The following is a 15400-nucleotide window of genomic DNA, read 5'->3' as shown; positions in this document are numbered from 1 at the left end:
TAATAAACCTTATCTCTAAATTACTAAAAGGTCATAAACACTTATTTAAGCCACATTTTTATTAGTAAAATAAGAATTGAGCTATAAAGTCATAGATTAGTGACAAGGAGCCATCAGCTGAGCTTCTTGACAAAACAGTGAAAATTCAGATCCTGCTACTAGAGAAACTCTGCACAAAGACAGGGGTTCAACATTTGTAATAAAGACCAATTGAAAAAACGAATTTTAGCTCAAAATGAGTATAATGCAATAATAATAATACAAAAATTTCCCCCAAAGGTGTACATAGCCTTTAAAAGCTTCTGTCACCAGACTTCACAAAACAAACTGCATACATTATTAAATAGATCACTTATGAGGCTGGTGGACTCACCTTGAAAATCCATGTCAAAATGAGAGATGGTTATGTCCTCCAGCCTCATCAGGTCTAAGATCTATTTAATAATAATGTACATATTATTGTAATCTTGTGATATCTAATTCTGAATAATGTCAATAATTCCTCAAAATATAATCTATGTCGTCTGAACAGGTCACCATGGAAATGAACACAGAGTCTCACGTTCCTGAGCACAAGAGGCAGTCAAAAGAGGAGTTGGTTGGTAAGTGCCTTCTTCTGCTCATGTGTGACTTTGATGACATCTACTATAGGGTTGCCTATAACTTTTTCTCTCATTGAAGGATTGATGAGGTGAGTGTGAGTGTGAGCGGTGTTTTAGAGGCTACTTGAACAAGAGGAGAATCACGTGTAATTTTTCAGAGTGAATTTTCAAACCGCAAAGTGTGAGAGATTAGACACATCTCATGTACACTCTGTCTTTAATTAGGTGCAGAAATTGAACCGCTGTGCGAATTTTGAAATATGCAGATTTCACCTTTTTCAATGGAAAAAGCTCTCTCTGCAACTCTCCGCATTAATTATCAGGATGGGCAGTGTAAACGTTGATCACGCCTGGGTCTGTCAATCAGAGTGCAGGGGGAGTGGCAGTTGCAGAGAGAGCTGAGCCTCTATGTGTAATGGCAACGCCCCCGTTGCTCCTAGAGGCTCATTTGCATATAGTAAAACTTTATTTTTCTCAGAAATACCGGCACATATGAACAACACAGATGCCTTCAGCTGCCAAGCAAACATGCAATAGGTCAGTCAGTTTCACACGTGCAAATCTGCTGGCAGATGCCATTTAAAGAAGCACCCCAGCAGGGGCGTAACTATAGGGGATACAGAGGTAGCAGTCTTTACCTGGCCCAGGAGCCTAAGGGGGCCCAAAGACCCGTATGCTACATAAGAAGACACCGGTATTATAGAAAGTGCATGATGGTCAAGTTACACCTCTGGCTTGGAGGAAAGGGGTTGGGTCAAGAATTTGGCGGGGGGGGAGGGGGTTGCCGTTTCAACTTTTGCCTCAGGCAGCAGGAAGGCTATGTGCTTCCCTGCCCCTGGCCACAAAGCACTGATGGAAGGGAGGCCCAACCTGAACTCTTGCCCCGGGGCCCATGAGCCTTTAGCTACGCCCCTGCACTCCAGGGTTTGAGTTTTGCCTAGAATACTGGTGGTGAGTTAGCAATATATGTAAAATAAAAATAAAAAACCCAAAGCAGTCATGAATCTGAAGCAGATAAGCAGGGCCGGGCATATTTCCTTGATAGTATTCATTGTTCTTGTTTATCAGCTGAGAGGAACATGTTGCTTCATGTTTAGTATTTAGAATTATTTTTGCTTAGGTATAAAACCATTAGAGGGACAAAAAAGGAAAAGGCTGCGACTAAGAGACCAAGTTCCAGGCTCACTGCTTGTAATTATGTGCAAACACAAGTTAAAAGATTATTTTTTTGCCAGTGTTAAACAGAGATGTAAACAGTACAGCTCATCATGAAACATGGCAGCCAGTCACAGGAAGAAGGGAGGGGCTTAATACAGAGCCTGACTACAGGGAGACAGAAGGGACAAACTTCAAACAGCAAACACATTGAAATATCGGCAATAAAACATATAAAACCACAAACACATGGGACATAACAAGAGCGTGCATGTCTTTCCCTTGCTAGTGTTTCCATACCCTCCCAAAAAGTAAGTTTTATATGTTATATGCAAATTAAGTGTCAAGTGCCCAGTGGGCGGTCCATGGTGTTGTACTCAGGACTACATGTTGTCTGATATTTTTTCTAACCTTTGATATTACCCTTGCAGTATTTATGTTACTGTATTCCCTTTATATCTTATACATATATATATATATATGTAAATGGTAACTATTTCTAACAAGTCGAGAGCTAACATTCTCCTGCAGCAGTAAATACCTGTATGTTCACTTTCTGGAAATTCCTACTTTTCCGAATTTTCTATTATAGTGCCGGCGATGTGCGATCCGCAAATTGCAAAATGCACATTGCCGTTGTCTGTGTTTTGCGGATCCGCAAAACACTTATGGACGTGTGAATGGACCCTCATAGTAACATTATTAAAGGTTACGTTTCATCTTTATGTGCGGCAGTTGTGTGCGGTTCTGCTGCGATACTGCAGGTATATAGAGGGACAAGCAATAATTTCTACTGGTGTGATATACCAGTCGCCACCTAAAAAACGGATTGAAGCGGTGTGTTATATACCAATATACTTTCTTTATAGTGCATTTGGGTACTGTATTGTGCATGTGCGTACGTGAAAATTATATTGCCGATATTTCGCATTGAAAAAAATAATGAATGGAGATCGCAAATTCGAATAATACATCTGGTATGTCACTGTCCATGTTGTGGGACTATTTGTGCAATTCTAGTAATTATTTCTTTGCTGCAAATATGAGCTGAAGGTTTTTCAGGTTCGCCTTAAATTAAAATGAATGGTACTTGCCGCGAACTTGCGGTTCGGCAGATGTTCGTCCATCAATAATCCTGGCTGAAGCATCAGCTAAGGGTCATATACAGTCCGGTCCATAAATATTGGGACATCAACGCAATTCTAACATTTTTGGCTCTATACACCACCACAATGGATTTGAAATGAAACGAACAAGATGTGCTTTAACTGCAGACGGTCAGCTTTAATTTGAGGTTATTTACATCCAAATCAGGTGAACGGTGTAGGAATTACAACAGTTTGCATATGTGCCTCCCACTTGTTAAGGGACCAAAAGTATTGGGACAATTGGCTTCTCGGCTGCTCCATGGCCAGGTGTGTGTTATTCCCTCATTATCCCAATTACAATGAGCATATAAAAGGTCCAGAGTTAATTTCAAGTGTGTAATTTGTATTTGGAATCTGATGCTGTCAACTCTCAAGATATGATCCAAAGAGCTGTCACTATCAGTGAAGCAAGCCATCATTAGGCTGGAAAAAAAAAACATCTGAGAGATAGCAACTGTTTGGAACATTCTTAAAAAGAAGGAACGCACCAGTGAGCTCAGCAACACCAAAAGACCCGGAAGACCACAGAAAACAACTGTGGTGAATGACCAAAGAATTCTTTCCCTGGTGAAGAAAACACCCTTTACAACAGTTGGCCAGATCAAAAACACTCTCCAGGAGGTAGGTGTATGTGTGTCAAAGTCAACAATCAAGATAAGACCTCACCAGAGTGAATTCAGAAGGTTCACCACAAGATGTAAACGATTGGTGAGCTTTAAAAACAGGAAGGCCAGATTACAGTTTGCCAAACGACATCTAAAAAGCCTTCACAGTTCTGGAACAACATCCTATGGTCAGGTAAGACCAAGATCAGAGTTACAACTTGAAAACGGTGGCTCACTCTGGGCGGATTATGGATAAGGTGCTGCAAAACCCAAAATGGAGGGACACCCACCCTCTAATTATAAATATTATAAAAAAAACAAGGTAATGGGTGAGTACTCTACATTTGGTCTTAGTGATAAAACTGTATAATTGAACTTCATAGAATAAAATACTTGTATAGCATAAAATTTATACGTATATAACATAAAATAAAATACAATCACATAAAATTAAAATACAATCCACATAAATTTTGAATTTCAAAAATCACAGGTAGGAATATAGTCCCTTGTATCCAACAATAATTCTCTGAAAAGTTCTGTGCTACTACAGAGTGGTAAGAGTGCTGCTGTTAGAACTCAAATTATATATATATAGTAAAAAAAGTCCAGCGGGAGCACCAACCAAGGAACGGGTGCAATGTCCACAAGGGTAGCGGCAATGCCCAAATAGTACAGTAAAGAGAAAATAGGACTGCACTCCAGAATAAAAGTGAAAATTGTGAGCTTTTATTCACCCATAATATGGCAACCTTGCGACGTTTCCCGTGTCTCAATTGCGTCAATTGTACCTATATCTGTAAATATAAATCTTTTGCACATCCATTTACAGGAAAAGAGTACCCCATTAGATTTCATCTTACATGTTCTTCATCATACGTTATCTATGTTTTAGCATGTCCATGCAATTTAATATACGTAGGGGAAACATCAACGGAATTGAAATTGAGGTTAAATAATCATAGAAACTCAATTAGGAAAAAACGCACTGATCTACCGGTTTCCAGACATTTTGGATCCCTTCATCACACTGAACGGGATCTAAGATGCTGGATAATCGACCATGTTGCGTTACCCAGAAGAGGTGGCGACCGTCTAGCAACTTTGAAAAAGAGAGAATTGCGATGGATATACACTCTGGATAGCTTGCACCCTAGGGGACTTAATGTAGAATTTAGATGAGAGATCTGTGATTTGGGGTTGAACCTGATTTTTCCTTGTATTGGCGGTCTTTCTTTTTCGGTTTTGTATAAAAGTGCCTTGAAATGGTGATAATACAAATTTGAAATTCACATGAAATAGATTAATTAATTTGTAATTAATTTGTTAATTTTTCTTTGCCTTTTAGAACAATTTTGAAATTTAAAAGATTGGATGGGGATCCTTGAACTGGCCCTCTTTGATAGTGATGGTGCTGAGCAACAACATCTGTGTCTTCCCGTTGCGTATTTCCAGATATGAAATTCTAGTATTCTCGTGTTATGCTTTCCTTTGAGAGAGAACCCCCCCTTATGGCTGCGTTATTGCCGGCAATGAGGTTGGCGGTGCCAGCGGGGTACATTGATGTGTCCCCCTCTGGCACATGCGACCTAGTGGGTTGGACCCATCTCGGCAGAGCTGGAACCTTCCCCACATGCTGGATCATGTAGAATGCACCTACCGCGGCTTAATATGCTGTTGAGGAAGCGCCTTGCACAATTAAGGTATCTATGAGTTACACTTCTGAAACCGCAGGGCATTGTTGCCCTTCAGCAAAATGGCGGTTTCAGTGTAACTATGATGAGCGCATGCGTCACACAAAAGCGCTATGACAGACAGGATAACGCGGATCTGGACATGCGCAATGAATGAATGGAGACGCTCAATGGAGCGTGATGGTGTATGCGGGCGCCATTCCATCTAGAGGTGCAATTTCTATGATCTTCATCTGACACACTTAGTCACTTTATTATCAAATATGTTATATACATGTATTTGGAAATTATTTATATTATATATCCATGTGCTCAACGAACAGGGACATCGTTCTTGTATTGTGGATCTCTTAGCACATGTCACTTTATGCACATGCACTTTGTTTATTTTTTGTATATGTACCAGATGTATTTAATTTAATCATGATTGTAATCACACTGCGATTGGTTAGTCACTTGAGATATGCCTTTATATGTCTTCATTTTCACAGCTTCTATGCTGGAAGAAGGCTCTTGTGAGCCGAAATGTCGCAAGGTTGCCATATTATGGGTGAATAAAAGCTCACAATTTTCACTTTTATTCTGGAGTGCAGTCCTATTTTCTCTTAAAAAAAATATATATATATATATATAACACAGAAAAATCCGCGGCACTCCTTAAAGTAGAAAAATGTGCAATTTATTCACACATGTCAGCAAAGACAACGTTTCGGTTCTCTCACAGAACCTTTTTCAAGTCAAGTGACTTGAAAAAGGTTCTGTGAGAGAACCGAAACGTTGTCTTTGCTGACATGTGTGAATAAATTGCACATTTTTCTACTTTAAGGAGTGCCGCGGATTTTTCTGTGTTATTTAACTGGTCCTATATCGAGGGATCACTGCGGGCACCGCTACAGCTTCAGCTGCATATCAAGGAGTGCTGCCTGACCTTTTTTATGGATATATATATATATATATATATATATATATATATATATGAATGTCCAGTCTGATCTCTGGTTTGCAAGCAACCTTAGATAGTAATTTTACTCCATATGGTGTTGCGCATACAATTAAGTTCCTTATGGCTCCATAAGAAGACTATTAATAGATGATATGGCAGATCATATATTGCGTTTTATTCAGTCTTGTCCCAGTGATTTATAGGTTTATATGAGTAAGTTCCTCTTACCTTCCTTTTTGTTCTTACGTGCCTCTGTTAAGTTTGGCGAGGGTCGGGCGGCGCGGGACAAAGCCGGCGTCTCGCTGCGTACTCCTCGAGCCATCTCGCAGGAGTTGAAGTAATGTTTCGAATTTACCTAGATCACGTGACTTTCATCCAGCGTAATGAGAAAAGAGAATGTCTGTCTCGATTCCTAATGTTAGTTATGATCGTTGAGGCATTATTTTGTTCAGTTATTCAGCATGGCCATGCTTGTTGTTGCGGAGATGCTTCTTATCAAGTGTGCGATCCAGCCCAGACGCGTTTCGGGAACTCTCCTTCCCTTCATCAGTGGTACCGCACTACCTGTTTGCCTCCGCCTTTTATTACAAAGATCAGCACCAATCTATGGATAACTGGATTTTCTTTATGGATGGAGATTCATATGCGTTTTTTGTGCGTCTCTTGTGCATCATTTTTGCATATATGTGTTTTTTGCAGCATATGTTCATTAAGTCCTTCTGAACCTCTTGTATAGAGGAAACTCATATTCGAGGTTGCATATATAGATTATTGGTGTTACAAGTGACAAACATTATAAAAACGAGAAATCTCATAGTGGTGTATAGTATCTATAATATAATAAATACCTAAGGGCATTACATTATATAAATTAGTTATTTAAAAGTACTTAAATACAAATTATGTATAAAAAGTGTTAAAATATACAAATAAGAATGAGAATAGCAGCATCTAATCAGACATAATTAGGGATAATCTACATATTTCAGTATCCGAAAGAGTATAAATATGAGTACAACTATCAGTTGCCCATTTTTATCAATTGCATTGCTGGAAATGTAATGTTTAGACTCAAATCCTGGATATCACTAGAGTATTCTAGCCATAAATATGGCTAAGTACTTTTCTTAAGAATGTTCCTTTAGTAGGGGTTCAGATCGGGGCAATGACCAAAAAGGGTGCCACTTCCACTTACAGTCAGTAATCATTTTAGTAGTAATTTTTTATAGTAATTTTTGAAGCTTCTTGATGGACTTGATCAAGTTGGCCCCAGATTGAGTCCACGCTGCAGTGAAGCTATGCGGCCAGACTGCGGCGTGAGAGTTGAATCAGAGGCACCCAACCTACAAGAACCCAAAGAGCTCCAACTCTGCGTTTTAATCCAGCTGGTAGCATCGATCCAAACTAATAGATGCGACGGGACTCTACTTTGGACATCTGTTTAATATAATTGCCTCCTCGCCAGTGTCTATCTACCCTCTCCAATGCCATGAAGATCAAATTAGAAGGGTCTTTGTTGTGCACCTCTCTATAGTGTTTGGATATAAAAGCTATAAAACAGTTACAAAAGAATGAAGCTATCACTATACGCCCTGCGGACAAGGGGGGGCGCAGTGGTTATTTTAGACACAGCAGACTATAATGAGGAGTGTCTACGACAGCTAACAGATGTTGAGACTTATATAAAGTTGTAAAACGATCCACTGGAAAGCTTTGATCAGGAATAAAAAATGTAAAAAAGGCTTGGAATCATTAATAGTTTCAAAACAGGAACATGATTTTATCTTGGGGACACAGAGGAGACTGCCTGTCTTCTACTGTCTCCCCAAGATTCATAAATGTCTTGAAAAGCCACCTGGCCGACCGATTGTTTCGGGTATAGGGTCAATCACTTCAAATCTATCCAAATATATAGATGTACAAATACAATCTGTTGTGAAAAGAACTGGGTCCTACATAAGATACAACCCACATCATCCAAGTACTAGAAAATTTAGAAGTTGAACCAGGGTGGATTATATGGGTACATTCTCTAAATCTACATCGAAGAACAGTTTTATACAGTTCTCAAGCTGTCATCTGCCAAGTTGGCTGATTAATGTTCCATTCGGCCAATTTTGCAGAATAAGAAGAAATTGTACATAAGATCATGACTTCGAAGTAGAAGCAGTTATCCCAAAATAATTGTGGAAGCAGCATTAGAAAGAACCAGAAAACTTGATAGACAAACCTGGTTTATAACTAAGGAACCAACAGCGGAGACAAAACAAGAAGGTGAGGTTATAAACACTAGAATCATCCTCCAGTTTAATGACAACTATAAGAGAGTTCAAAAAATCATAAGAACTCATTGGCACCATATTTTGAGTGACAAGAAGATAGGCCACCTCCTACCAGTTACTCCATCAGTAACAGTCACAAAAGCACCTAATTTAGGTCTAAAAATAGCTTCGTCCATTAGAACACCTAAAAAAAACTAACAAAAAGACCATTTTGGGCATTTGGATGAACCTGAAGGGTTTCTTCAAGTGCGGAAAATGTATGGCCTGTCAATAGCTTCCACTCAGAATACCCATACATGGGAGATCAAGGACTGCCTAACCTGCAACACTCCCGGAGTCATCTACCTGATCCAATGTCCATGCAAGAGACAATATATAGGTAGAACCAAACACCCAATGAAAACAAGACTGGCTGAACACATAACCAATATAAGAAAAGGAGATGACAAACATTGTCTATCCAAACACTATAGAGAGGTGCACAACAAAGACCCTTCTAATTTGATCTTCATGGCATTGGAGAGGGTAGATAGACACTGGCGAGGAGGCAATTATATTAAACAGATGTCCAAAGTAGAGTCCCGTCGCATCTATGAGTTTGGATCGATGCTACCAGCTGGATTAAACGCAGAGTTGGAGCTCTTTGGGTTCTTGTAGGCTGATTCGACTCTCACGCCGCAGTCTGGCCGCATATCGGCACTGCGGCGTGGACTCGATATGGGCCCTCCACCATATCCCAACTTGATCAACTTGATCAAGTCCATCAAGAAGTCCATCAAGAAGCTTCAAAAATTACTATAAAAAATGACTACTAAAATGATTACTGACTGTAAGTGGAAGTGGCACCTTTTTTGGTCATTGCCCTGATCTGAAACCCTACTAATTAAGAATCGAGAGACATTCTCTTTTCTCATTACGCTGGATGAAAGTCACGTGATCTAGGTAAATCCAAAACATCGCTTCAACTCCCGCAAAATTCCCGGCAAGTTGGCCCGACCCTCGCCAAACTTAACAGAGGCACGTAAGAACAAAAAGGAAGGTAAGAGGAACTTACTCATATAAACCTATAAATCACTGGGACAAGACTAAATAAAACGCAATATATGATCTGCCATATCATCTATTAATAGTCTTCTTATGGAGCCATAAGGAACTTAATTGTATGCGCAACACCATATGGAGTAAAATTACTATCTAAGGTTGCTTGCAAACCAGAGATCAGACTGGACATTCATATATATATATATATATATATATATATATAGTTCTTTTTTTATTTTTTTTATTTAAATTAGTCTTTATTTCAATTTCATAGAAAAAAAACATCCGAAAAATACATCAATCCAATATCAAAAAGACATAGATATTAACCATTCATAATAATAATTTTAGTTTTATTTATTCCCTCCCACTACATCCAGCCCTAAAGTAACCAATTTTTCCATACTTCATCCGAATTTTGCGATTTTTTTAATATAACTCTCCATCACACGTTCTTCTATAATTAAATTATCTATTGCTTTTTTCCACTGTCCCACTGTCGGTGGATCGGCCGTTATCCATTTCCTAAGTATAACAAGTCTGGCTTGAAATAATACTTTATTCATAACCGATCGTATTTTTTTTATCTAACTTCAAATGTTCAGTTGCCCCCAAAATACAAATGACTGGGTCATAGGGCAGCCGAACTTTCAGACGCAAAAATATGATTTCTAGTATTTCTATCCAGTATCTGAAGAGTTTGGGGCATCTCCAAAAACAATGTATTAAATCGGCTTTTTCATCCCGACATTTTAGACACTTATCTGACTCCCTCACACCCATTCTTTTCAACATCCATGGAGACCTATGTAATCTATGCAATATGAAGAATTGTGAAATCTTATGTGAGCCCCTATCAGAGACCCTCGCATAATTTCTGAGGGCATCTCTCCATTTCTCCTCCGTAAAAGATTCTAGTTCTTTCTCCCATTTTCTTACGGCCGGCATTATAATCCTTTTTTTCCTTCCCTCCATCAAAATCCCATATCTCCTTGCAGTTGTTCCTCCTCCTTCCCCTCTAATAAATTTGTCCAGCATATCCGATTTTTCCCTTCTATACCTATCCTCTTGATCCACTGTCCGCAGCGCATTCCTAAGCTGAAAGTATTTATACATATCTCTATGAGGAATCCCAAATTCCGTTACCATTGTATTAAAGTCCTTCAAGTTGTCTTCCTTGAAAATCTGATCTATATATTTCATTCCTTTTTTCCCCCAATCTATATAAACCCTAATCGTTTCTAATTCCTTTAAATAAAAATTTTTCCAAATCGGTGTACACTACGTGCAGAATTATTAGGCAAATGAGTATTTTGACCACATCATCCTCTTTATGCATGTCATCTTACTCCAAGCTGTATAGGCTCGAAAGCCTACTACCAATTAAGCATATTAGGTGATGTGCATCTCTGTAATGAGAAGGGGTGTGGTCTAATGACATCAACACCCTATATCAGGTGTGCATATTTATTCCTTTCCTTTGGCAAAATGGGTCAAAAGAAGGACTTGACAGGCTCAGAAAAGTCAAAAATAGTGAGATATCTTGCAGAGGGATGCAGCACTCTTAAAATTGCAAAGCTTCTGAAGCGTGATCATCGAACAATCAAGCGTTTCATTCAAAATAGTCAACAGGGTCGCAAGAAGCGTGTGGAAAAACCAAGGCGCAAAATAACTGCCCATGAACTGAGAAAAGTCAAGCGTGCAGCTGCCAAGATGCCACTTGCCACCAGTTTGGCCATATTTCAGAGCTGCAACATCACTGGAGTGCCCAAAAGCACAAGGTGTGCAATACTCAGAGACATGGCCAAGGTAAGAAAGGCTGAAAGACGACCACCACTGAACAAGACACACAAGCTGAAACGTCAAGACTGGGCCAAGAAATATCTCAAGACTGATTTTTCTAAGGTTTTATGGACTGATGAAATGAGAGTGAGTCTTGATGGGCCAGATGGCTGGATTGGTAAAGGGCAGAGAGCTCCAGTCCGACTCAGACGCCAGCAAGGTGGAGGTGGAGTACTGGTTTGGGCTGGTATCATCAAAGATGAGCTTGTGGGGCCTTTTTGGGTTGAGGATGGAGTCAAGCTCAACTCCCAGTCCTACTGCCAGTTTCTGGAAGACACCTTCTTCAAGCAGTGGTACAGGAAGAAGTCTGCAAGGTAAGAAAAACATGATTCTCATGCAGGACAATGCTCCATCACATGCGTCCAAGTACTCCACAACATGGCTGGCAAGAAAGGGTATAAAAGAAGAAAATCTAATGACATGGCCTCCTTGTTCACCTGATCTGAACCCCATTAAGAACCTGTGGTCCATCATCAAATGTGAGATTTACAAGGAGGGAAAACAGTACACCTCTCTGAACAGTGTCTGGGAGGCTGTGGTTGCTGCTGCACGCAATGTTGATGGTGAACAGATCAAAACACTGACAGAATCCATGGATGGCAGGCTTTTGAGTGTCCTTGCAAAGAAAGGTGGCTATATTGGTCACTGATTTGTTTTTGTTTTGTTTTTGAATGTCAGAAATGTATATTTGTGAATGTTGAGATGTTATATTGGTTTCACTGGTAAAAATAAATAATTGAAATGGGTATATATTTGTTTTTTGTTAAGTTGCCTAATAATTATGTACAGTAATAGTCACCTGCACACACAGATATCCCCCTAAAATAGCTAAAACTAAAAACAAACTAAAAACTACTTCCAAAAATATTCAGCTTTGATATTAATGAGTTTTTTGGGTTCATTGAGAACATGGTTGTTGTTCAATAATAAAATTAATCCTCAAAAATACAACTTGCCTAATAATTCTGCACTCCCTGTATAGTGCAAAAAACCTTTAATCTCTAATATTTTTTTTAATTTCCCCCCATACGTAATCCATTAAATTTAATATTCTATTACCAGTGGTTTTTTTCCCCAAAAAACCTGATTCCAGCACCTCTAAGTGATTCCACTCCTCTTTCCAACCCCATCTATTTATTTCTTGACTAACCGCCAAACTTTCTAAACTACCCTTTATATTCCCATATTGTGTTATTAAATAATAGAAAAACAGATTGGGAACCGCTAATCCTCCATCCCGTACTGGAAGCTGAAGAACTTCTTTCTTTATCCGAGGGATAGCTCCCTTCCAAATAAATTCCCCCATTAGGATATCAAATAGCTTAAAAATACTCTGTGGTATTCTCACTGGAGCATTTTGCAAGACATAGAGTATTTTTGGGAGAAAGACCATTTTTATTAAATTTACCCGACCTTGTATTGACATTGGTAGTCTTTTCCATATATGTATTTTAGTTCTTAATTCTTTTATTAAGGGGAGAACATTTAATTTCTCATACTCTTCTATATTTCCAGAAATTTGTATACCGAGATATTTGAATTTCTCTTTTTTTTTTTTGAACGTGAACCCGTAAGTCTCCCTGTGATTGACCATCTCCTAATATTAACATGTGTGATTTCCCCCAATTAATATTTAAACCAGAAAACAAACCAAACGTATCTATTATTTCTATCACTCTATTGAACTGATCCCCAGTATTCTGCAAAAAAAGTAAAATATCATCCGCAACATTAACATTTTTTCCTCTCCACCCAGATATTGAAACCCTTTAATCTCCCTATCATTTCTTATTATATTTGCCAAAGGCTCAATTGCTATAGCAAATAACAGTGGGGAGAGAGGGCATCCCTGCCTAGTGCCCCGGTATAGGGCAAACGGCAGGTACAAGCTCCCATCCACCACTACTCTGGCCCTTGGGTTAAGATATATTAACTGAATCCATCTTATAAATCCCTCCCCTATTCCAACCCTTTTTAATACTGTCCATAAATACTCCCATTCAATACAGTCGAATGCCTTTTGGGCATCCAATGAAAGTATCGCTTTCTCCCCTACGTCTGATGTATTAGCTTCAATATTAAGGAACAGCCTTCTTATATTTGAATATATTGTTCTACCCGGAATAAAGCCTGTCTGTTCTTTATTTATTATTCCTGTAATAATCTTTGACAGCCTATCTGCCAAGACCTTTGCCAAAATTTTTACATCGGTATTAAGAAGAGATATTGGCCTGTATGACCCGGGATCTAGTTGTTATTTTCCCTTTTTTGGAATTAATGTAATAATTGCTTCCTTCATGGAGTCCGGTAGATCGCCCAGTTTCCGGGATTCATCCAGTGTTATTTTTAACTCAGGTACTAAAACCTGGGAGAAGTTTTTATATATTTCAAAAGGGAGCCCATCACCCCCTGGTGCTTTTTCGGCTTTTACCTTCCCCAACACTGAATTTATTTCTGCCACCGATATTTCTTTTTCTAAATATTCTTTTTGGGCCTGGGATATCTTACTAAAAGGAATCTTATCTAGGTATAAATCTAATTCTTGTTTTGAATGTTGTACCCTAGACTTGTAAAGCTCTAGGAAGTACTCCACGAACACTTTTTTAATACCTTCCGGTGTACTGACCAATTTACTCGTATTATCCTTAATTGCCCCGATCCATGATTTCCCTTTTTGATTTCTCACTATATTTGCTAAAAGTTTACCAACCTTTTCACCCTCCGAAGCTAACCGGATCCCTTGAAAAAGCAATTCTTTCCTAGTTTTTTCTAACTGATATATTTTTAATTTTTCTTGCTCTTCCTCCCAAACAATCTTATTGAAATCAGTGGGGTACCTTATACATACCATTGCTGCTTCTTGTAATTTCTTTTCCAATAGATTCCCTTTCTCTCTAACACTTTCTTCCAATAATTTACCTTTTTTAACAACACTCCTCTCAAAAATGCCTTAGCCGTGTCCCAAACCATTAATCTATTGGCAGAACCAGTATTCACTTTAAAAATTTTTTTTAACTCCTCTATTATACTCTCATTATCTGTGATCAAAAATAACCAATGAGGATTAAACTTGAACAGCGGGACAGTGCTCTTTTTTATTCAAGTCTAAGTCAATTACCATTGCATTATGGTCTGACAAAGTCATAAGGTATATACTTGATCCTAATTCTGTTTTGGGAAATTAAATTTTTGTTTACAAAAAGCATATCTATTCTTGACCAGGTTTGATGTGTTTTTGAATAACAGGAGTACATAGTTTCATCCGGATTCTGGGCACGCCACACGTCTACCCAATTAAATTCCAGGGCTAGCTTACATAAGTCTACATTTTGTGCTCCTCCCCCTCTGCCAGAAGTTCTATCCCTGAGTGGATCCATAACCGCATTATAATCACCCACTGCAATCAATATACATTCCGGCTTATTCAACATAAATCCATACAATTGATATAATACATCTGGCTTGTAAGGTGGTGGGATATATATATTAGCAATTACAGTTTTAATCCCTTCTATATAACAATGTAAGAAGAGGTATCTGCCACAGTCATCGGCCTCACATGCCACAACTTCAAATTTAATCTTCTTATGTACCAAAATTGAGACCCCTCTGGAATAGGTAGTATACACCGAATGATATCCCTCCACCATCCATCTCCTCTCCAACCACCTTACTGATTCCTTATCCAAATGTGTCTCCTGGAGACAGATGATGGCCGGCAGAAACCTCTTCATCCACTCAAGGATAGCGTATCTTTTAACCCTCTCACAAAGCCCTCTCACATTTAATGAAAGGATCCTAACCATCTTCTAGCAGAGGGGGAGGAAGAAGAAAAAAAATAACACACACACCCCCCCCCCCCATCCTGTACTTACCCCCCCTATCCAAATAATCACCCCGTCTGCTAACCAGCAGTCTGGGCGACTCCATAACTTAGCATAAAGACCCCTTTCCCCTCCCCCACCCCCGGCCTCAGAGGCCCTCCCCATCCGCCCATTCACTGACTTCTTCCGGAATCTGGAAAAAAATGCTCCTGCCTTTATACTCCACCCTTAATTTCGCCGGGAAGAGCAAGCTATACTTAAGCA

At 39.0% G+C, this 15400-nt stretch overlaps 1 protein-coding gene across 1 annotated transcript in view; it reads left to right on the top strand.

Moving 5' to 3' along the window:
• The window catches only part of LOC122932854 (stomatin-like), a 55802-nt gene that overhangs the window by 17628 nt on the left and 22774 nt on the right, over window positions 1-15400 (top strand). The window contains exon 2 of the mRNA XM_044287494.1: window positions 533-602. Coding sequence (XP_044143429.1) covers window positions 539-602 — 64 coding nt within the window. The 5' untranslated portion in view covers window positions 533-538. The remainder of the gene's footprint in view (window positions 1-532; window positions 603-15400) is intronic.

This window comes from Bufo gargarizans, chromosome 3 (genome assembly GCF_014858855.1).
Source record: "Bufo gargarizans isolate SCDJY-AF-19 chromosome 3, ASM1485885v1, whole genome shotgun sequence".
Taxonomy (NCBI): domain Eukaryota; kingdom Metazoa; phylum Chordata; class Amphibia; order Anura; family Bufonidae; genus Bufo; species Bufo gargarizans.
This window is presented reverse-complemented; position numbering and strand designations above follow the sequence as displayed.